Source organism: Quercus lobata, chromosome 6 (genome assembly GCF_001633185.2).
Source record: "Quercus lobata isolate SW786 chromosome 6, ValleyOak3.0 Primary Assembly, whole genome shotgun sequence".
Lineage (NCBI taxonomy): Eukaryota > Viridiplantae > Streptophyta > Magnoliopsida > Fagales > Fagaceae > Quercus > Quercus lobata.
The window spans coordinates 20,967,263-20,992,269 of record NC_044909.1 but is presented as its reverse complement, the minus strand read 5'-3'; the positions used below and the strand labels follow the sequence as shown (position 1 = coordinate 20,992,269).

The following is a 25,007-nucleotide window of genomic DNA, read 5'->3' as shown; positions in this document are numbered from 1 at the left end:
GTAAAAGATTTTAGAAAACTATTGCAGCTGAAACTCACATCTGCTTTTTATTTTTTTCACAACTGTTCCTTACAAGTGCAAAATTGAACCAAAATAACCTTAAAAAGTGTGTCATATTGTGCATTACCAACAACAACAACAAACAGAGCCTTAGTCCCAAAAAAGGCATATTGTGCATTACCAGATTCTGAAATACTCTTAACAGCAAATATTCTGTAAAGAAGAAAAAACATGAGTGACATAGAAGCAGTAACACCGCCAAAAGAAGTTTGGCGGTGTTAAAAAATAAATAAACATCAAACAGATTTTATTTTGACTGGTAAGTTACATGCACAGCCAACAGGTCTTGATCTCAAAACCTTGCCCCTCCATCCAATTCTTATATAAACATTTTTGCATGTCAATGATCATCAACCCGGCAAAATAATTGAGGTGTAGCTTGAGACAAATAAAGGATGATGAAACAGGACTTGAGGGAGGGAAGGCAAGAAAATAAGAAAGCAAAAAAAAAAAACCTAGACTTTACCACCTAAGGGTGCTTGTAATCACCACCAATTGATAAACATCTAACCAGAAACTAACCACTGGACAGTACACCAGAGCAGGGATACAAAGATGGTTGCTTGGGAACAATAAAGGCTCAATTCCAAGCAGGGATTAGTTTTGAATATCAAGTTCCTCTGGTACCTCAGAATAACTTAAGGCCTTTCTAAGATGCACATTTATAATTATAATTACAGAGCTTTCATTTTAATTTGAGGACAAGATTTCAGAATGTCAGGACTCCATCACAACATTTAAGAATAAGGACAAAAGTGCTTAAGGATTCTTTTTTTTTTGATAAGTAAGAAAAAATATATTAAAACCTCAGGAAAACAAAAGGACAAACAGAGAGTACAGAGGAGGAAACAAAAAAAGAAAAAGAAAACAAGAAAACAAGAAAACAAGCGAAGCCAACAAAGAACTAATTACAAAGAAGAGAACTAAGAAATATAGGGATAGAATCACTAGAGGTGAGTCCCCAAGCCCTAGACCAATCAAAAAGAGAGCCGCTAAAGTAAGTGAGCAGTTGGTCATCAGTTTTGTCCCTGTCCTCAAAAGTACGCCAGTTTCGCTCCCTCCAAATGCACCACATTAGGCACAACGGAGCTAGATTCCAAACTCTAGAAGAGTGCTTTCCGAGCCAGTTCCACCAGCCGAAAAGCGTATCTGCAATTGATTTTGGCAAGACCCAAGAAATCCCAAAAGATCTAAACACCAGGCTCCACAACTGAAAAGCTTTTCCACAATGAAGAAGCAAGTGATTCGCCGTCTCCCCATTACTACGGCACAAAATACACCAATCAACAAAATCAAAGCCTCTACACCGCAGAATGTCCCCTGTAAGAATCTTTTCCCAAGCTGCAGACCAGACAAAGAAGGAGACGTGCATAGGAGCCTTAACCTTCCAAACACCTTTCCAAGGAAAGATAATAGGCAAGGGACATCGAAGCTTATCATAGAACGATCGAACATCAAAAACCCCCTTCTTTGACAGATTCCAAATCATACGGTCTCTTTGCTCAGAAAGAGATAAATTAGAATCCAGGGAATGAAGGAAATCATCCACAACACCCGACTCCCAATCATTCGGATTTCTAAGAAGGAGAACCTTCCAACTTCTCCGGGCCTCAATTCCCAGACGCTCGAGAGACGAGGCTACAGATGCCTCCTTATTAATAGCAATCCCATACACAGCCGGGAAGGATAGATGGAGAGGTAAGTCCCCACACCAATGATCCGTCCAAAACTTCACCCTATCCCCCGCCCCTACCTCGAATCGGATGTGTTTGGAAAACACCTCCCAACCTTTCCGGATACTTCTCCATAAACCACACCCATGAACACCCCTGCCTAATTTGGACGACCAACCCCCCCACTCTTCCCCAAACTTCAAAGCTATAACCCTCCGCCAAAGACGAGTCTCCTCAACCCCAAACCGCCATAGCCATTTTCCTAGTAACGCTTTATTAAACGTAGTTAACTTCCTTATACCCAAACCACCATTAACCTTAGGAGCACACACCTTATCCCACCCCACCAAATGAATCTTCGAATCCCCCCACAAGAAGTCCCTCTGAATCTTCTCAATCTTATTAGCCACATGCGAGGGAATGGTAAAAAGGGATAAAAAGTAAGTAGGAAGGTTAGAAAGCGTACTCTTAAGCAACGTCAACCTACCACCTTTAGATAAATACAACTTCTTCCACCCGGCCAATTTCCTCTGAAATTTCTCCAAGATAGGATTCCATATAGAAGGGGATTTATGGGAAGCCCCCAACAGCATACCAAGATAGGTCATAGGCAAAGACCCAATCCAACAACCCAGAATCTCTGCCAAGGCATGAACATTATTAACCTCCCCTATAGGAACCAACTCGCTCTTCGAGACATTAACCTTCAAACCAGTCACAGCCTGGAAACAAAGGAGAAGCATCCGCACATGAAGGATCTGCTCCACATCCGCATCATAGAATAGAATAGTATCGTCTGCAAACAGAAGATGCGAGACACATTCCCCTACACCCCGACTACCAACAGCTTGGAAACCTTTGATCAAGCCAGCACCTTCTACTCTTTTCAACATCCTACTCAAAACCTCCATCATAACCAAAAACAGCATTGGAGATAGCGGGTCCCCTTGTCTTAGACCCCTCGTGCTCCCAAAAAAATCAGCTAGTGCCCCATTAATCAAAATAGAAAACTGGACAGTAGAGATACAAGTGCGAATCCATCCACACCATTTTTCCCCAAAGCCCATTCTCTTCAAAAGATCTAGAAGAGCCTCCCAATTCACATGATCGTAAGCTTTCTCAATGTCAAGCTTACAAATAACCCCCGGAATCTTGCTCTTAACATGACTATCAACACACTCATTAGCAATAAGAACGGAGTCAAGAATCTGTCTGCCTCCCACAAAACTATTTTGAGACTCAGAAATCAGTTGATCTAATACCTGTTTCAACCTATTCGCCAAAACCTTCGACAAAATCTTGTACAAGCTCCCCACCAAGCTGATAGGCCTGAAGTCTCGAATATTAGAAGCATCATTTTTCTTAGGAATAAGAGCTATAAAGGTCGCATTCAGAGATTTCTCAAACTTACTATGAAGATAGAACTCCTCAAAAACTGCTAGAACATCTCTTTCCACCACTCTCCAGCAATGGTGGAAAAAAGCCATAGAGAAACCATCTGGACCTGGAGCTTTATCTCCCCCCAACTCATTAAGAGCTAGAAGAATCTCCTCCTTCTCGAACCTCCTTTCAAGCCAACCCCTCTCCGACCCATCTATCTGATCAAACTCCAGACCTTCCACAAAGGGCCTCCACTCTTCTGACTCCTGGTACAAATTTTTATAAAAATGCACAACCTGAGCAGCCATCTCAGATTCCTCCTCATAGATCACCCCATCCACCTCCAAGAAACTCAGGTGATTAAACCTTCTCCGGGAATTAGCCATCTTATGGAAGAATTTAGTGTTGTTATCTCTTTCCTTAATCCAAAGCATCCTGGATTTCTGTCTCCAAGAGATGTCTTCCAAGGAGAGAAGATTCTCAACTTCAGATCTCGCCACCGCTCTCTCACTAGACTCTGCATCAGAGAGACCAAACTCCCCTTCCTTGGCATCTAAAGACTTCAAAGTCTCTAATAATTGAGACTTTTTGCGACCAACATGACCAAACTCCAAACGATTCCACCGAACGATGTCCTCTTTCAAGGCCTTCAATTTTTTGGCAAACACAAAACTAGGAGTGCCAGAGAAAGAATGACGATTCCACCAAGACTCAACTCTATCAATAAAGCCTTCCGTCTTGAGCCACATATTCTCAAACCTAAACGGACTTTTCCCCTTCGCTATTCCCCCCACCTCCACTAGAATAGGGAAGTGGTCAGAAACAAGGCGAGGTAAAATCCGTTGGATCACATCCGGATAATGCTCCTCCCACTCCTGAGACACCAAAACTTTGTCTATCCTAAACATCGAAGGCCGAACTGACCCTCTAGACCAGGTATACCTCCCACCCTCCAAAGGCAAATCAATCAAATTAAGGTCCTCGACGAACTCCGAAAAAAGATCCATTGCCGGAGTGAGACGAGAATTACCCAAACGTTCACTAGGGAAGCGGACAATATTGAAATCCCAAATACAACACCAAGGGACATTCCAATATTGCTGAACACCAACCAACTCATCCCACATCAATCCCCTCGCATTGTTATCAATAGGGCCATAAACCCCCGAACAAGCCCAATTGAAACCGTCTCCCACCCCTTGCCACCGCACAGACACAGAGAAAGAACCCACCAAAACTTCCGACCTTTCTAAAACCCTCCTATCCCACATCAGTAGAATCCCACCGGCTGTCTGGACAGCGTCCAAAGCCACCCAATCCACAAAGGGGCAGCTCCACAAATTCCCCACCATCTGTCTGTTCAAACCAGTAAGTTTAGTTTCTTGAAAGCAAATTACATCACACTTCCAATCCCGTAGTAAATTTTTAACAATAGAACGTTTCCGACGGTCATTCAGACCCCTAACATTCCAAGAGAGAATTTTTAAATTCATAAACACAAGAAAACCCAACCGAAAATTAGCTCAAGAGCCAACACACTACCTGCTGTCATAATTAACCGAAGATTGTAGGTTCCTCAGCTCTCTCTTCCCTTTATCCTTAAAGATAACAACTTTTCTAGAGAGAGTAACATTCCTATTCACCGCTTTAGCAGTCTCCGTCTCCTTCTCAATCTTTTGTAACAATGCGATGCAAAGCTTCTCATGACGGTTCAAAGGCAACCCCACCAATTTACTGAAACCAGGGAGTCTATTCTTCACCCATCTTGACGTATCCAATATATTTTCACACCCCACTGCCTCATTACCACAATTCAGTTCAGCTGACAAGTGAATCCCAGAGGGAGTAATAGACATCAGAGGGACAGGTGAGCTATCCTCTCCACCCAAACCCTTATCTGAAAGATTCCATCCTTCCTCCACTAAAACACTTGCCCCAAGGACAGCACACAAAGACTTTGTGGGTAACTCCACTAACCTGGGTTGCTCAGGTATAAGGGCAGCAATCGGTGTGAGGCTGACCAAGCCACCATCATCCCTTTCTTGATCCCCCAAAACCACAAGCCCAGCCCTCAAAAAACTCAGAAACAAACCAGAAAGGATACACTCAACCAAGGGCGACGAAATCGCCATTTCTGCCTTACCCGGAGACACCGTGAGCTCACCGGAGTTAGATCCAACGGAGGAGAGCTCGTCGGACCTTCCCGGTGAGAACGGCGGCTCGTCGGAGCTGGTTTCGGTGTCGCCGGCCTTACCCAGAACCAACGAAAGCTCGTCGGAGCTACCGGCGAGAGAGGAACCGACGGCCTCCAGTGGCGACGGTGGCTCGCCAGTGCTACAGCCGACGACGAGCTCGCCAGAGCTGCCAGAGAGAGATGAACCATCCACCAAGTGCTCATCGCGCCAGGCCGGGACTCCAAACTCAGAAACATCCATCAGCAGGGCCTGGGCTGAGCCTCCACCACCAGCCAACGAGCCCTCACCCACTTCAAAAGTGCTTGGGCCAGAAAACACAGGTTTAATGAAACCCACACCTAGGTCAGCCAGCTCTGGGCTTGTTCCAAGGCCCAAATATGGCTTAACAGCAACCCGTTTGAAGCCCTTAGAAACCCATTTAAGAGAGTTAGAAGCATCCGTGACACTCTCCCTTCCAACTGCCCGAGAAACAAGTCTGCTCTTCGTACCACCCCCTCTCTTACTCTCCCAAAAAAACCCGCCTCCTTCCTATCACATCAACTTCCACGACAAGACCTCTCCTTGACCAGCCAGCACTCCAAACGTCACTCTTCTTCCTTCTGTCATAAACTTTTGAATTCAAACTACTGCTAGGTACACTAATCCTAGGGTCTGCCAAAGTTTGCTCACCGCCCTCTGCCTCCTCAAGAATGCAGCTCTCCCTCCTAACCCCTCCCACCCCTTCCATCTTATCAGATAACTTCACCGGAAAATCCCCTACCTTTGCACCTGTGATTCTCAAAATCTCCCATCTTCTTCTCTCCTTTATGTGGTATCTTCCCCTTGACTGAGACTCCTGGTTGCATAGGCTTCTTTCTATCCTCTACTCTTCCATGAAAGTCTTGTACAACTTTAGCAAAAGTTCTAGAATGAGCCTCCAGGTTGAACCTCCACACCTGAGGAATGAATTTGGGACCATTTTCTCCCACTGCATAATGAGAAGGATTCAACACTTTTCTAAGTTCAAGGCCAAAAGCCCTCCAGCCATATCTCTCTTTACCTTCCGGTATGATAATCGACCTCCTAGACCCACCTGTTTTGAGCTCAGTCAACAGCAAGAACTGGCCAAAGGAGTTGGAACTCCATTGGAGAGTAAAAGCTGTGTCTCCTTCTCTAAGAGAAAAGAACTGTTTGGGGCTCACCCCAACAACAATGTGTTCTATGTTTAACATCAACCAATGTGCTGCGTTCTTGCCCAAGAAAACTGATCTCATAAAGAATTTGCCTCTCTCAAAAATCTATAGCTTAAAATAACGACCCCCTTCCTCTAAAACTAACTGAAAATGTTTGGACTCAAGGAAGAAACTACGTACCCCCCCCATGTTGCCTCCCAATCTTCAATTGATCATGAAGGATTCTTGCACATTGTGACAACAATATTTAAATAATTAAGAAAAATGTAAATGAAAACCAGAAACATAATATGCTTCAATTGACACTAAAATCTTCTACCAAATTCAGAATGTGAAACAAAAATTATTGGGCATATAACCTAGTTGCTACTACCTCTTGCCAAGCTGTATGTAGTTTTTCTTCCCATGCAAAATTGGACGGCATCTCTCATCACAACATCTCGTTCCTATAAGCATGGAAAGAAAGGAACAATTCTTACAATCGAACACTAAAGAGAAACTCAAATACTACAGAAAAAGAATAATCATCTTCAATGATAGAATCAAAGTGCAAAACTTAAGCCACAAAAATTATAGGCTCATTATTTAATAAAACGATCAATGGAAAAACTCATTTAAATAAAGCAAAAAGTGATGCCATGAACTAGCAGGCCACACCACATCACTATAACAGGTTGTTGGAGTGCATGTAATGTGTTCCACATACATAAGGAGGAGAACTATCGGAATCATCCAACCAAATTCTAAGGTATCCCTTATACTTGATCATGCAGATGGTGCACAAGAAGATTTGCAAAGCCAGCATGGGGTTCGCTAGTGAATTCTATAATAGAACCTACACATTGAAACAGTACTTCCAGTAAAACATAAACTTCACATCCACCAACATGAAGGTCCGGGGTTCAACATATTAAGGAAGGGATTTATTACAAGGGATTCTGGGGTAGACCTCTACCATTTGATTTTTTTAAATAAAAAATAAAATAAAAGAAGAAGATGAAGAGTGTTGAATAATTGATCTTCCTGATGGATACCTATGTGGCATAGGATTTAACAAAACAAGACTCACTACTTGAAAGTAATGTATATGTCAACTGTTATACCATGACCATAACACCTTTATCAGTGAAACTTAAAAAAGGAAGAACAATGATAAAAAAAAAATTAAAAAGTACAGAAAACACACCCATAACATTTAAAGGGCATGCATTCTTTCTCCCTTGAGCAGCATTATTGAGGCTCATTTCCTACAATTTACCAGATATCTCCACAAGAACAACTACCATTTAAAAATTTATGGTATCTGTTTACATCCCTCACAATGATCTCCCTCTCCAATACTCTACTCATATACTTAATCGCTTCATGACAATCCCTACAAATCCTTAGATTCTTCACAATCCTTAGGGCCTTCCCTGGTGGTGCAGCTCCACTCACCACTCCAAATGCCACTGCCAACTTCTCACTATGATACCAAAGTGCTTCCCTTTTCTCCCCTTCCCCTACCTCATGCAACATCTCTTTCCAAACTGGCACATAACCTAATTTCTCAATCTCTTTCATTAACTCTGACAACTTCTCATAAATTTCCTCTGTTCTCTCATGCCTTCTATCCCCAGCCAAAAACACATGAACTTTTCCTTGCACTTCGATCCAACTCCTCCCACCTTCCTTCTTCACTCTTCTATCTTTCATCAACTTCCTCACTTCCGCAACCTCATCCCACCTTCCTGCAGCTGATAACACATTGGCAGCAATAACATAAGCTGAGTCATCATGTGGGTTCAGTTCCAATAACCGTCTAGCCATAGCCCAAGCCATGTCCGCTTCACCATGATATGCACAACTCGATAGCAATGCCCGCCACACTGCAGCATCTGGCACAAAAGGCATTGTCATTGCAAGCCTCTCAGCTTCTTGTAATCGACCAGCTCGTCCCAATGCACCCACCAAACATGTATAATGCTCTAACCCTGGTTCCAAACCATAATCTACTTTCATCCGGGTCAGCCACTGCTCAGTCTCAACAGCCAAATTCGCATTGCAAAAAGACATTAAGACTGCTAGAAAGCTATATTCATCAGGTACAAGCCCTCGAGCTTCCATCGAATTGAAAAGTTCAAGGGTCGAGTTCTTATCCCCCTGCTGTGCATAACCAGACATCAATGCATTCCACCCCACGATATTCATTCCCAACAAATTCTCATCAAAAACCTGTCTTGCATCCAAGACAAAACCCGCCTTTCCATACCCATCAATGAGAGCACAACCCACAATCACATTCATATCGAAACCAGTAACAACCGCATGGGCATGTATAATCCTACATTGCTCCAATGCAGCAACCTCTGCAGCTGCACGAAGCGCCCCAGATACACTATACATCGTGGACGCCACATTGCAAGCTTTCATATCAACAAACATTGACAATGCATCAATAGAGCGTGAATTTTGCGCGAGACCCCCAATGATTGCGGAATAACAAACCTCATCTCTTTCAGGAATTTCATCGAACACCTTACGAGCATCACCAGGAAGCCGATATTTAGAGTAATAATTAATAAGCGCAGACCCAGAAAAGGGTTCGTTAGAAATACAAAGTTTCAGCGCAAGACAATGGAGTGAAAGGCCGAAACAGAAGCAAGGGAGTGAGGTACAGGTTTTGAAGAGAGAAGCAAAAGTGCGCTGGTTTGGCAAAGTGGGGTGGCGGAGCATGGAAACGAAGTGTTGGAGAGAAAAGAGGGAGTTGGCGTGAGCGGAGATGAGGGCAGTCCATGAGACAACGTTGGGAGATGGGATTTGGTGGAAGAGGCGAAGAGAATAAGAGAAGAGGTTGTTGATGTTAGACTTGGAGTAGAGTGTGATGAGGTTGTTGTAGACAAAACGGTCTGTGTAGATGGATTTGATGGCTTGGGCATGGAGTATGCGTGGGTCTAATGCATCGTTCATGTTATGGAAATGGAAATGGAAATGGAATGGAGGAGCTTTTTGGTGTCTTCTTCCGCTGCGTTTGAACGCAGAAACTGAAGATTTTGTTTGTCCAAATGGTGACTGAACTCCGCCGAGGAAGAAGCGCGAAGCTCAAATCGGTTTAATTAATTTTTTTTTTTTTTTTAAATGTTGAAAACAAAAATGCACATGCCTTTTTAATTTTTTTTTTTTTTTAACATTTATGTCTGCTATAGACTTTTTTTTTTTTTTTTTTTTTTTTTTTTTTTTTTTTTTTTTTTTTTTGAGAAAGAAGACTTTAGTGTTAAGTATAATGAAGTATAGTTTCAAAAGACCAATATACCCTCTATTGTCCGTTTTGGATGGATTAGTGAATTAGTCTTTTAATACTAAATTTTATTAGACTTAACGTCAAAACATACGACAATAGGCTATATAGTGTATTTCAATAGTTTATGGAATTACAGTAGTTGTACATGATTTTTGGAATGTAAATTTCTATTATGTTCATCGTAATGAAAATAAACGTGCTAATTTTTTAGCTAAACATGCTTATGACATAGATGATTATTGTGTTTGGATTGAAAAGAGTCCTTTTTTTTTAGAACAAGCTCTTCTCCATAATGTATCTATGACTTTTTCTATTTAATGAAGTTTATGTTTGTTATATAGAAATAAAAAAGATATAGTTTATTATGGAAAAGTGTAACTTTCTTGTTTTTATTTTCATTTTTTACATTGATGGTCGAGAGGGGGGAGGATTTGAATTTGTCCCTATAATGAGCCCCTAGCCATTTGGGCAAGTTCACAACTAAGTTGGTCTATCAACTAATTCAACTCTCTAAAAAAAGTCAAAAGACAGTACCTTAGAAAACAAAGAGTCAAAGATTGGAAGCAATTTTGAAAACTCAAAATACAAGAAAGATTGCTTGGTAAAGTGTTCCGACTAAAGGTGTAATTCAAAAAAGAATGGACATTGAAGATAAATGATGTGTTTTATGCGAAGCCAAAGAAGAGATTCGAACACATCTCTTTATAGAATGCCTAATTGCAAAAATCCTTTGTTTTTGTCTCCTTGGCCAATCATGTTCTATGATATGCAATTTAATTCCATACCTGATGGTTCAAAACTATTCTACATTCAAAAGCAAAATTGAAGGTGCCAAAAGTACTAAAAAGAAGTTTCATATTATTCACAGCTATATGTTGTAATATAATATAGATGACAAGAAATCACATCATAAAGCAAAATGAAAGGGAACTACCAGATCCTTTGGTGTTATGTAGTCAAATTAATAAAATACACCCTAGACATTTTAATGTCTTGAGATTATACAAGTGAGAAGAACTCAAGAGAAAATTCATGGGATACACCTCCCTCCTTTTGTGAAAGTAAATTTTGAAGAGAAATAAGTGAAGAGAAAACATGCCCAATAGCAATAGGTAGACATCATAACAAAGAAGTTATATTCGCATGGCCAGAATTGACAAATGATCAAGATCGTCTTAAAGCATAAGCCAAAACAACAAGGGTAGAGCAACAAAGGCAGTAGAATTTGTCATTAGTGAAGGAGATGCATTAAATGTCATTCTACCACTTCAAAACTCAATATCTTCTCATTGGTCGATTGAACAAATGTATGACGAAACTAAGCTCATTTTGAACTATTTCACAAAATATTTTGTAGATTACACCTATATGGAGGTGAATTTAGTGGCTCATTATGTAGCTAGATGGGCTCTTTTGTGTAATCTCGAGGGAATGATTCTCATTTCTTCCATTATAGATTTTTCTTTTGGGAATTGGGGAGAGTGGAGTTTGATTCCCTTATATTGTAATTTGTTTCTTTTCTTTATTCAATAAATTATTTAAGTTTATTTAGTAAGATGTGTCAATTGAGTTACAAGATTCTTAGTACCATACTTGTCAAACAACACGTTAATTTGTCATACTATTAAGTTGGCTAGACTTGTGGGGATTTGAACATATCAACTTTGAATACTTTGGAAAAATGGATCTCCTTAAGCACATCACTTGTGGGGTGTTTTTTTTTTTTTTTTCTTTTTTTGAAGGAGGGGGGGGGGGGGGGTTGGTTTGTTTGGTGATGGTTTAGTGAAGGAATTTGGAAATGGTTGAATGGTGAACTTCAACCTTCGTTTAGCCGTGATATTGGGGATTGGGTATATTTTATTTAATGTTTGGTTGCCCATAAAAAAATTCTACATCTCTTTACTATTTCTTTTTGTTTTCAAGTCATGTGATCTCTCCATTAACAATTTGACGAGACACTAATAGCAAGGTTTACTTGGTACACCAACCAAGTTTCATGTACCAAATTGGCAAAGAAGAAGAAGTAAAAGGACGGTTTTAAGCAAGATAAAAGTTTAGGAGATCCTAATACCATTTACCCTTATTTATTTATGCTTTTAGAGCTTGAAGATAGGACTTTACTTAGCACACTCATCTAAACTCGAAAGCAAAAAAGAGTTTTTAAGCTAAAAAGCAGTCTTAGCTTCCAAGTTTTAAACAATAACTTGGGAGTTCATTCAGCATAAATGAACAATAAATAAATGAACAGAATGGGATCCACATATATTTTGTGTACGTAGGAGTTGATTCAGCATCCCTAGTTTTAAACAATAACTTGGGAGTTCATCCAGCATAAATGAACAATAAATAAATGAACAGAATGGGATCCACATATATTTTGTGTACGTAGGAGTTGATTCAGCATGAACTGTATTGTATTGTTTTTGTACTTGTGTAGTGTATACAGCTAACTTAGAGTGTGTACACAGCTTGAATATTTGACCCATAGCGGCATTCTGAAATAGTGCACGTTAACAGCTTTGACCAATCATTGCTACTGCTACATCCATAAAAGCCATGGTATACAATACAACTGTCTGTCCAATTGTGTTTCCGCGTGAAATCCATTGTCATCATATGTAGGGAGCTCTGAAATCTGAAGGAGGAGGAGCATCAATGATCAATTAATCATCATCATCTTGCAATGCACAACACAAGCAATGTCACGAAGCTTCCACATCAATATCTTTATTCTTTAGTCTATAATTTTAGATGGGAAATTAATACATCAATCCCAACCTACTAAAGTTTTAGACACTTGTGTCGAAAAATAATTGGAGAGAGAGGTCAGGTCCTGTTGGTTCAGTGGATCCATACTTCCATTGTCAATATTTTAGGAGCATTCATATCTATTGTCAATTGTGTGTGCTCCCTATCTCCCTATAGGCTATAGATATCTTATCCTTGATTCTTTTTTTCCTTTTGATACTTGATTTTCTTATATTATCACGACTTGAGAAAGGCAGATTATGAGTTAAAAAAAAAATAAAAAATTGTTTTAAATTACGATGCAGTATGAGCTGATATTTGGGGCGGACCTTGATTGAGTTTTGATTTTTCTTTGGCTTCTATTAATACAAATATCCCAGCCTCCATGATGCAGAATAAAGAATCAAAAGCACAAAGCAATTCATAATCGAGGTGATCTAAAGATAATTAAAAGCACTTCATAATAGGGTGTTCTAAAGATAATTAAGACCTAGATGAAGTAAGTTTTTATCAGTTCAATTGGTGAAATATTTTATCGTCAAATAAGAAATTTGAGTTTAAATCTTACCTATAACAAAAATCAAATATTTTGGCCTAATGATAAAGGAACCAGCATCACACATTCAAAACTTGTCATATTTATCAAAAAAATAAATAAGACCCGACATAAACAATACACATAGACATAGTTGATTAAAACCATATGACCTTAAAGTTCTTAGGCATCTAACACGATACACAGAGACTAAAATAAAACATTGTCACATCTTTTTTTTTTTACCATTGTGCCTTTGAAATAGTGTCAGATATTAGATCACAAGAAAATGATGTTACACTAATTACAACATCTCAATAAGTTAGTAATATTCTTTTGTATCTCCAACATTGCTCGCCAAGATATTTTTGTGTTGGATAAAAAGGGAATTCAATTAAGATGATAGCAATTTCATTAAAAATGAGATTCATTAGAGTTTGATTCCTAATCCACATCTGAGGAGCTCCTCTACCCAAAGCAAAGGCAGACCCATTGTTCTTTTTTTTCTTCAGCATATCCGTCGTTCTTGTTTCTTTAGCATCTTTTTTAGTGTATAAACATATCGTATGCATATAAAAATCCTAGAAGCTGAGATCCATCAACAAAAAAATTGAAATCCACCAATTGGAAGGTAATATGGAGTACACCTATAACATATTGAGTATGTGTTTGGCATGGCTTAATTTTGCAAACTTATTTTATATTCAGCTTATTTTTGTTACTATTTATAAGTCTCCCAGCACTTTTTGATACTATTAATGAATCTTATTGTATTATTTCAACTAATTTTTACTTTTATCTACAGTATTTTCAGCAAAAAAATTTTCAATTTCAACAAAATAAACTGATCCCAAATGGACCCTGAATGAAATTTATAGATGAGATGTACTTTGTTGAAATAAATATCAGAATGATTTTAGTAAATCCCAAATGCAAGCGAGAGATAATTTAAAAGCATTTTATTGAGAAATTCTTATGTTTACTATTAAAACGCAATGGAGGGTACTATCATTCTGTAAGGTTTCATTAACATAATGGAGGGTAAGCTTATCGCCAGGTCTTTTTTTATTTATGAAAAGCAATCACCAGGTCTTAAGACTCTTAGTAACACTCAAATCAAGGTAGTGCATGGAAAGCCAGAGCCAAAGGCATAGACAGTGAAAGTGATTGATTAATTTATCTTCCCATAGCATATAGAAGATTGTGATATTTGCTACGTTTGCCAGTGTCATTATCAGACCCAAATTAACAAATATACACAAATGCGTGTGGGGGAGCGTGTCTATGTACTTTTAAAATAAAAGGACAGAGAGAGAGAGAGAGAGAGAGGTTTGCAATTGCAACTTTCTAAAAAGCATAAAGTTGTGTGAAGAAATTCAAGAAAATGGAGATGCATTCATCTGGAGATTAGAGAAAAGAGACAAACACCCACATGGCTATGGCTATGACTTTTTTTTTCTTTTTTCTTTTAAAGGCCAAATCCCAGTAGTCCACCCTCTTTTTTTTTTTCATCCACCAGGACCACCACCCAAAATAACAAACATTCATTCTTACAATTTTTGCTTTTGTAAACATTTTTCTTAATTTCATTCCTTCACTTAGCTTAACAAATGCTTACCTAACAGGTAGGTAAGTAATAACAATCCCCAAAATTAAAGCTAAACCCCTCTCTAATCTCTCTCTCTCTCTCTCTCTCTCTCTCACTTCTATCCGCCACAAAAACCCATTTCCTTTAGCTAAAAACAAAAATAATATTGTAGAAAGAATCTACCTCAAATGAACTTTTGCTTCTATTGAAGCTCATCTTTCTCCTATCAAAAATCTGCACCAAAATACCAAAAAAAAAATTCAAATTGGTAACAACATTAGAAGCAGAAAAAGCAGGTAAAAAAAAAAAAATCAACCTCATGTTGATAGACATACATACCATCATCACGTTTCTTCATCAAATTTCTAGTAAATAATAAGCAAATAACTAGAAACCCAACTCCTGCCGCCCCTCCTAATATTATAGCCACTGTCTTTCCAGTATTTCCACCTGTCCCTACATTTAATTTAAAACACATCTCACAACATCAATATATTAATAAAACTACACTAAATAAAAAAATGTTCAATGTTTCATACAGTAAATAACCACTAATCTGGCTTGGGATTAGGCCAGAAAAGCCCCATACATAAATTAGTCAATAAACAATAAACAAATAAATAAAGCAGAAAACATCATTAATCTAGATGAAAATCAAAATTTTGTAGGTAAAAACAGGAACTTTACCTGATGAAGATGAAGAGGAAGATGAGGAGGATGAAGAAGATCTCCTAGGAACCCCATTTGGATAGTAATTATAACTAATAAAGCACTTATGCAGATAGACTTGGCCTGAAATAGAGCTCCCACATTCAACCTGAGCTCTCTGCACAGAACTCTTCACACAATCCCCACAATCTGTGTCCCCCAAATCCCCCTCACACTGAGCCAACATATACACATCTTGATAGCTCGTGGTGTAAAAGCCATGGCCACTGACAACCCCATTTTCCAACACAGTAAAAGCTGAGTCCCTCCTCTCCTGAAACCCAACTCCAGCCACGTTGGTTGAGCCACAAGTCTTGTAGAGCATTTCATACCCTGAAATCTGAGCAAACCCAGAAACCTCATATAGAAGGTAACAGCCAAGGAGCTGGACTCTAGCGGCTACAGTTTTGCCACAAAGACTGTTAGCCATTTGGGGCAGTTTGTTGACACAGTTGTAACACTCAGCATTGTTAAGGTCTCCTCTGCATTGGAAGAGACCAGAGATGGTGGTTTGGCCAGTACCAGAGGTGGTATTGAAGTACCTGGCCTTTGAAGACTGTGAAACAAGGGAATTAAGGAGAGCTGAGAGTGTTTGTGAGTAAACCCCAGTTGGATCTGAAAAGGCTTGCTTTGCACACCCCTTGTAAACTAAATCTGTATTAGAAACAGATTTGGCAAGTGGGATAAGCTCCAAATTGGTAAGGAAAATCAGAGAATAAAGGAAAAGAGAAAAGGGTTTTGAGGAAAAACCCATTTGGGGTGGAGTTGAGGGATCAAATCATGGCAGGTTTTTGAGAAGTAGTTCTTGTGGTTGGAACTGTGGGAAAGATTTGGGGGTCTTGTTTTTGATTCTTTGATTTCTATTGCTTTTTGCTCAAAAAGGGTTTGGAATTTGGTTTTGGTTTTTGGTTCTGTGGTGCTTTGGATGGGATTCACTTTACCTTTGAATACTCCTATCTTATTCTTACCTCTTAAGTCTGAAGAGACATGCAGCTGCAGAGGCTGAGGTGTCTGATATGTGCTACCTCCACTCTACGCAGAGTACAGTGTGTAGTGTGTACCATTGATAAAAATATATTATTTTTTGGAACAGTGAACTATTTTTTGGGGTTTAATAATGTTAGCTTTTAATATTTGAAGAGATTCAGTTCAGAGAATGAGAACAAAAATGTTTTAAACAACACACTAAAAATAAAAATAACTAATGCTTAAAAAAAAGGACAAAATTCTTTCATGTAATACAGTAATAGGGAGATGTGGAGGAATCTGATTTTGTGGGCAAGAGGTGCATGAAGTTTGACTGAAGTACATCATACTTGAGCTACGGTTTGAACTTTGAACCATGAACCATGAATTGAATAATGGGTTTGTTTATTGTTTTTTCTTTTTGTTCTAAAATTTAAGTTTTGAGTACGTGAGGTATTGGGCACAAGAAACTGGTGATGATGCCATTTAAGATTTGGAGCCCAGCATTTGCCCAAGAATATTTAACTTGGAGAAGCAACTCATGACAACTACATGAATCATTTACTACTAGCACATCACAGTTAGCAGTTAGGTTGAATATTAAAACAAAGTTGGGAGATTGATTTTTGGATAAATTATTGCTAAACTTTTCGTGATTCATTTTTTATTCTGTGTTACGAAGGAACCAATGTCTAATAAACTGATATTTTTGGTAAAGGCAAGATTTAGATACAGTATTTAGGTATTATTCCTTAGATTCTTTTTTTAAGATTCTGTTATGTAGATTTTTTCTCATGAAATAGAACTGTATTTTTTAATTAAGTAGTCACATGACTGAATCTTAAAAGAAGAACCTAAAAAACAGTACTTAAAATACTGTACCTAAGTTTTGTCCTTTTGGTAACTAGGTCTGTTTGGTAAATAAGTTTGAGTAAGGTATTTAGGGTATTTTTGATATACATATGGGTAAAAAAATGTATTGAAATGTGTGTAAGTGCCCGTTTGTTTCAGCTTTTAGGGGCTGAAACGCGCATTTGTCTAAAAGCTAGATGGAAATATGCGTTTGGTGAAGCAGAAACGCAACTTTTATATAAAAGTTGCGTTTTGGATGAAGGCATAAACGCGCAAGACAGTTATAGACCTCTGGAGGTCCATAAACAAAAAGTCGAATGTGCGTTTGAATGGTATCCGTTGGGCTCTGCAGAAAAATACCAAATTACCCTTGATAAATGGCTTCAGTTCTCACGCGGTCCTCATTCCTCTCATCTCATCCCTCTGCTCTGCCCCCTCAATAACAAATTTCCAAATCCAAACACAACAAAAATCTATAACAAATTCCCAAATCAGCTAAGGAAAAAAAAAAAAAAAAATCAATCCCTTGCATGGGTGTTACAGACGATGTGCTAAGAGAAAAGGGGAAAAAAAAAGAAAAAAAGAAAAGAGGAAGAATGATTGAAGGAGAGCTCTATTGAGTCTGTGGAATGTTCTGGGAAAAACAAAGAGCAGAAAAGAGTAAGGGTATATTTTTAGTAAAGGGAGAAACGAAGTGCTAAGAAAAAAAAGAAAAAAAAAAAGAAAGAAAGAAGGAGAGCTGGAACGTTCTGAGTTTGAAGGAAGTGGTAGATTGCAAAAGAGAAAAGAAGTTAAAAAAGAAAAGTGGAAGGGAATGTGTGTGGAGGAGAAAAAACAAAGGGAAAAAAAGGAAAAAAAGAAAAGAAAAGAAATGCAGTACGTGTGTGGAGGATAAAAAAAGAGGGGAAAAAAAAGGAAAAAAGAAAAGAAAAAGAAATGGAATCATAATGTTTTTACAATATTTTCACAATAAATATTAAGTGGTATGTTATTATTAGCTAATATTAGTGTGAAAAAAATAACCTTTTTAGAAAGAGAAAAAAATAATTTTAATAGCACGTTCAAATTAAAATCAGTATCAATTTTTATTACAATATTTTCACAATAAATCTTAAATGGTAGATTATTATTAGCTAATATTGGTGAGAAAAAAATGATTTTTTAGAAAGAGAAAAAAATAATTTTAATAGCACGTTAAAATTAAAATCAATATCAATTTTTATCACAATATTTTCACAATAAATCTTAAGTGGTAGGTTATTATTAGCTAATATTGGTGAAAAAAAATAATTTTTTTAAAAAGAGGAAAAAATAATTTTAATAGCACGTTAAAATTAAAATCAGTATCAATTTTTATCACAATATTTTCACAATACTTTTATAATAAATTTTAAGTGATAGGTTATTATTAGCTAATATTGGTGAGAAAAAAATAATTTTTTTAGAAAGAGAAAAATTGATTTAAGTATGATGAAGTAGTTGATTTAAGTATGAACCAAACTCACATAAAAAAAAAAATAAAAATAAAAAAGTATGAAATAAACTCCCTTATATATACATTATCCTTTTTGGTAATTTATCCCTCAAACTGCCACTTTTATAAGTGTTAGTCAAACACTTAGTTTTTTCAAAAAGCACTTTTTAACAGTTTTTACCAAACACTCAGCTTTTTGAAAATGCACTTTTTCATTATGCACTTTTTGAAAACTCCACTTTTTTATTATGTACTTTTACAAAAAGCTGAACCAAACTCACCCTAAGTGTGTTTGAAATGTGAAATAGTGAGTTAGAACTCACAAAACAAACGCCCAGGTTTCAAATTTGAATTGGATATGAAGTGTGTGAGTGAGGTTTTTTTTTTTTTTTTTTTTAAATTTATTCCTTCGAGTGAATGTTACTCTATACATGGTAGCAGCAAGCACACAACAAAGTTTAGTATAGTTTTTTTTTTGTACTCCCTATTGTTTTATAATGTCAATGGTTTGAAATAGTAAAATTACTAAAGTAGGGAAAGTAGTTATCAAAAAAAAAATTTTTTAAATCACTGAAGTATGGAGGGTATAAAAATTAGGGAGCAGACGTTTAGCTGTATTCGCCATTTTAGCAGTAAGATTCTTTTTTGTTTCTTTCTTCTCCTTTGGTCATTATTCTCAGAATTGTAGCATTGAAATCAACAGCTGAAATAATATGGATCTCAATAATTAGCACGGGGCATCAATGAGTTTGGCCTTTACTTATTTTCGGCACCTTACTTGTATTGCATTTATCAAAAAATATAATTTTTGAGTAAATTACGTATTTAGTTCATATTCTTTACATCATAATTCAATTTGGTCCTTAACATTTTAATTGTGTCAATTTGGTCTCTTACATCTTGATCGAGTTGAATGACAATCAACAAACTCAAAACTTTATCCAACCACAAAATTCCTTTATGTTACACCAAAATCTATCTCCTAAAATAAGTGTTCCCAAGTTTGACTAACATTTGACCAAAAATTTGATAATTTTGATCGTGATAAATTCAAGCTCTTGTGATAGATAATCCCTTCTAAAATGACTGCTCACGAACCTAGATCGGACATAAGGCAAGCAAGATATTGCCCAAAAAAAAAAAGGTGCCCAAAACTTAGCCATTTAATAATATTAAAAAAAAAAGAAAAAGGAAAAAGAGAAGAGGTCCTAAAGCTTGATTGTGATTTAATCTCCTTTACATCATAATCGAACAACCATGGTTTGGAACGAATAAGGTGTCATTGGAAAGTTCTCATGACTTCAATCTAGTAAAGCTCAGATCACACCGAATCTCACTTGAACAAAAAGAATTTATAAAAATACCTAAATGGGAATTTTGGGATAAAAAAACTTAGGCCAATGCAAGCTATAGATGTAATGTGCCTTGAAGAGTGGTCTTGTTAGTTCAGTGATTTTGGGTGGGTGTTTTGTATATTTGGTTTGGTTTTTAGTTTCAAAAGGGGATTCTGAAAATGCATATGTTTCAACCCTCTATTAGGGATGGCCAGCTGGGGTTATTGGGGTATGAAGGTGATGGAGATGGGCATGTTCTAGATCTGCACACTGCTGTCAAAGATGGGGTTTTGGGTGGGTTTGTTGGAGCTGGTGTAGACTGAAGAAGATGATTGAAGAGCTGGACTTATCTAAGGTTCCATCTGTGTTCATTTGTCCAATTCGTGTTCTTCAGATGAGGATGAGTGTTATTTTAATTTTTGATTCTTTTTAATTAACGATTTTTTTAATTAAGAAATAAATAATTAAATAAATATTAAATTAAGGCCAAAACAACATAGTTTTGAGCATGTTAACTGCAGGAATGAATGAAATGTTTATGGAGGACTAAATTGAGGAGGATTGAAATTTAGAGGACTGAAATGATAAAATGCAAATTTAAAGGACTAAAATGAAAAGTGATGAGTTTTGCATTTTGGCCAAAATCCTATTTGGTAGAATAATTTGAGTAGTATTGTTTATAATTTTTTGAAATACGTGTGGATAAAAATGTATGTAATGTTGTTTAAAAACTAAAAATGGGTGTTTGAAATGCCCTATCAAACAGGACCACTTTCCAAAACTTCTAACTTATCAAATCTGAAACAATGAGCCATAAAGCGGATATCTTTTGAAAGTTGAGTTTTTTTTTTTTTTAAGAATTGAAAGTTGAGTTTATATATATATATATATATATATATTTATTTATTTATTTATTTATGAATGTGAATTTAATTGGATACTTATCAACAAAATAAGGGCTAATGAGAGGTTAGGTCCTATCATAGATAAATATGAAACTTGTGTTTGCTTCTTTGGAAAATATTAAATTATTAGTGTTCAATTATATCGAGAGTAATCAATTACTTTTTTTTATTATTTAGAAATGAGAGTAATCAATTACTTGATACAACAAATCTGAAAATCTTCTCCTCTCTCATTTTCTCTTGGTTGGTTTGTTTTCTTGTCTTTATTTCAATAGCATAAATTTTTTTTTTTTTTTTTTTTTTTGTATAAGATAGAAATTCTACTCTAACTTAATCTAAGTGTATATGTGTGTGAAACTCCCTCCTAGAGACTTGAATCTTGACCTTTGCCTCACACACCTCACAAGCACTTATATCTGTGGAGTAACCATCGTACTAAGGATATGCGATAGTAATAGAAACTTGAAACTACAACAACCAAGTGCTCCTCTTTTCTTTCTCAAAAAAAAAAATGGCACAATTGCACTTTTAGTCCCTACATTTTGAAGTTTTTCCATTTTAGTCCCTACATTTTATTTTTTCCATTTTTAGTCCCTAAACCAATTAACGCCCCTTCATTTAAGTCCTTGAAGCTACCTTCCGTCACTAATCTAACGGGAACACTGATGGATGAATAAAATAATAATAAAATTTAAAAAGAAAAAAAAGATTTTCAATTAATTTTGTTTCTCTTTTTTTTGGGAAGAACATGAAGAACATGTTCATGTTCTTTGTGTTCTTCCCTATAATCAATCTTCAGCAACAACATCAAACCCAGAATCAAAGAGCAAACCCAGCAACGACCTCCATATTCCCTAATTGGTCATTTTTTATTTAAATTAAATGAAGCTCTTTCTCATCCAACCCAACAACAACATCAAACCCACAACACAGCAGCCACCACCACCTAAAATCCAACAACACCACCACCGCCACCACTGCCAAATCCATACCCACAAACCCAAACTCACCAAAACCGAAACCCACAACCCAAACCCAAAATCGACGCCGATCTGAGCAAACCCACGCCGATCTGAGCAAACCCGAAACCCACGCCAATCTGAGCAAACCCAAACCCACGCAGATCTGAGCAAACCCAAACCCACCAAAATCGAAACCCACACAATCCACTCACCGAATCCCATAACCCAAACACCGATTCCCACAACCCAGTCACCGATTTCCATAACCCAACCACCAATTCATCGATTCCACAGCCCAGCAACCATCGTGACCCACACCTCAACCTCGACCACAAACGCCGATCTCCACCACAGACGTTGATCTCCACAAACAAACACCCTCCATCACGCCGATCCCCACAAACCCACACCCTCCATGCCGATCTGAGAGAGATGGTTCGAGACAAAGAAAAGAGAGAACAAACCCACCCATCACCGGCTCTCCCTTTACAGTTTTTGGTTGATGGATTTTGGGTCTCAGTTGTTTGATCTGGTGGCTTGACGGACAGCGTGGGTGGGGTTGTTTCAATTGTGATACGTTATTCCCTACATTTATTCTGGGTAAAGATCCAGAAGAATGGGTCTGGACTTTCAAAAAGATGATGCGTTTGAACATGATTTTTTATTTATGTTTTTATTTTTTTTATTTAGTTAAAATTAATAAATTAATTTTTTAAATTTATATACTGATATATCAGTGCTACAGTAAATTTTTAATATTATTTTATTCATCCGTTACTGGTTCCCGTTAGATTAGTGACGGAAGTTAGCTTCAAGGACTTAAATGAAGGGGCGTTAATTGGTTTAGGGACTAAAAATGGAAAAAATAAAATGTAGGGACTAAAATGGAAAAACTTCAAAATGTAGGGACTAAAAGTGCAATTGTGCCAAAAAAAAAAAAGTGCTCCTCTTTTTAATTAAAGTAATTATTGTGTAAAAGTGTAGGTTATTACATATTAATTAATTAATTTAGTAAATTAATAAATTGCAAATATTCAAATCAAATGAACAATGCCAACAAGAAAATGTTATTATTGCAATGGGTGTTGTAAGTACGTCAACCTCTCTCTCTCTCTCTCTCTCTCTATATATATATATATAATGTCAAAACTAAGAGAAAATTTAATTAGATTTTAAATTGGATTTTAATTGAAGTCCAATTTTGTGCCACATGGACAATTTAAGATTTTTTTTGTTGCCAATTTAATTATTCAATGAAAAAAAAAGAGTCCAAAATTAAATTAAACATATAAAAAAAAAAAAAAAAACAATCATACTCTTAATCTAATTTTTTTTGTTTGTATAAATACCTTTGATCTAAACCACCTGAAGGTTGATCTTGGGATAATACGTGGCATTTATGCTAGAAGCACTATGTGGGCAACTAATAATTTTCATTTTAGTACCCAAAAAAATGATAAATATTTTCTATTGACCAAATTGTAAATATATATATAGGATAATTAGGATCAAAACTCCTCCTTGAAACCACATAGTGCTTTCAAGAAAAATTTGAAATTATGCATAAAATATAAACTTATAGATCATATATTAAATAATATATGATCGGTACAAAATTTGACATATGAATTAAGAGAGTAAAGAACATGCAATTTAACGGTTAGATTTTCAAAATATATAGTAATGTTAATTTTATTAAAGGAACTTGTAACCTTAAGCTACAACCAATTTTGTAGCTAAACTTTGTCTAATATTTAAAATAAGTACTAACAAAAAATTACATAAAATTATCATGATTTAAGTTAAATATAAGCTACAATATAAAGAGAATTAAAACAAAAAATACAACCTAAAATAATAAATTACTATAGCTAAACATATGATCTACAAATCTTTTTTTTTTTTTTTTTTTTTTTTTTTTTGAGGTAAAGGATCTAAAAATCTTTGTTTATGTAGAATTGTAACTGCACATAGTGCGGGTTACGTGCTAGTTTTAATAACGAGAGATATGAGTAATGCCACATTCATATATTGCATTTTTTTTTTTTTTTTACTTTTAAAATATGTGATTGGTTGGATTTTGGAACATTAAACACAATGTACCTTGTTAGTAAATATTAATAAAAAAACAGTGTACCTCAATATCTCATCCTTATATTAATCACTTCAATAATATATAAAGGAAAATGAAGTAAAGTGATTAATTGCTACAAATTTAAAATTCAAAAAGTTAAAAAATAAATAAATTGAGAAAACAAAATCAACCAACTTCATATTTGAGAGACAAAAATGTAATTTATTCAAATATTCTAAATAACATTAATAAGTAGTATGTTATTATTTCAGCAAAAAAAAATAGTAGTATGTTATTATTGGGTAGCGGCCCAACACCGAAATGTTGCGTTTGGAAGAGAGACTGTGGCAAAAGAGAGAGCGCGATGAACTGAGCTGAGGATTAAAGTTAAGCTCGACATACTTAGGACACCCATTGCAATAATAGATGATTGTGTCACAAACAAAACAAGAATAGAATGGTACGTTTTAGAACAATAATAACACTTTCTTGCTTGTTGGCATTGTTCGTTTAAAAGGGACTTGATTTGAGTCATTGCAATTTATTAATTTACTAAAATTAATTAATTAATACATAATAATCTACCAAACACTTTTAAAGACTAATTGCATTTCTCAATTAAAAAAGAGTACCTGGTTATTGTGGTGTGTGATGGTTTCAGGTTTCTGCTGCAGCAGCTTCTTTCTTGCAACTATAATTAAAATAAAGACAGGAAAACAAACCAAGAGAAAAAAAAAAATAGAGGAAAATAATTTCAGATATGTTAGAATGAAGTAGTTGATTCCTCTCAATATAATTGGACACTAAAATTTCATATTTTCCAAGAAAACAAACACAGGTTTCATATTTATCCATGACATGACCTAAGCCTCTCATTAACCCTTGTTTAAATATATATATATATATATATATATAAAAGTAATCCAATTAAATTCACATTCATAAATACATATATATACAGATCATTACAAGGCCAAACATAACATATATAGTCCACAAGCTGAGTCAATTCATGGCCACCCTTGAAAACCTCACTTAGATGCAATATTACAATACATTAAGGGATGTCTTGGACAATAAATCTTCTTTTTTGCAGAATTT

General features: G+C 36.3%; 1 protein-coding gene across 4 annotated transcripts; it reads right to left on the bottom strand.

Moving 5' to 3' along the window:
* Positions 1-11,997: 11,997 nt before the first annotated feature.
* Positions 11,998-16,473, bottom strand: LOC115949642 (plasmodesmata-located protein 2-like). Of its 4 annotated transcripts, none has more exons than XM_031066927.1 (4): positions 15,319-16,467; positions 14,971-15,087; positions 14,815-14,865; positions 11,998-12,437 (listed from the first exon to the last, which is right to left on the bottom strand). In XM_031066927.1, exons 1-3 carry the CDS (start codon positions 16,091-16,093, stop codon positions 14,858-14,860), a joined length of 900 nt encoding a protein of 299 aa, XP_030922787.1. In that variant the 5' UTR covers positions 16,094-16,467; the 3' UTR covers positions 11,998-12,437; positions 14,815-14,857. The 4 variants fall into 4 exon arrangements, with proteins under 4 accessions (XP_030922787.1, XP_030922786.1, XP_030922789.1 ...); XM_031066926.1 differs by having other exon boundaries at positions 11,998-12,395; XM_031066929.1 differs by lacking the exon at positions 11,998-12,437 and having other exon boundaries at positions 14,419-14,865; positions 14,971-15,081; positions 15,319-16,473.
* Between the last annotated feature and the right edge of the window lie 8,534 nt (positions 16,474-25,007).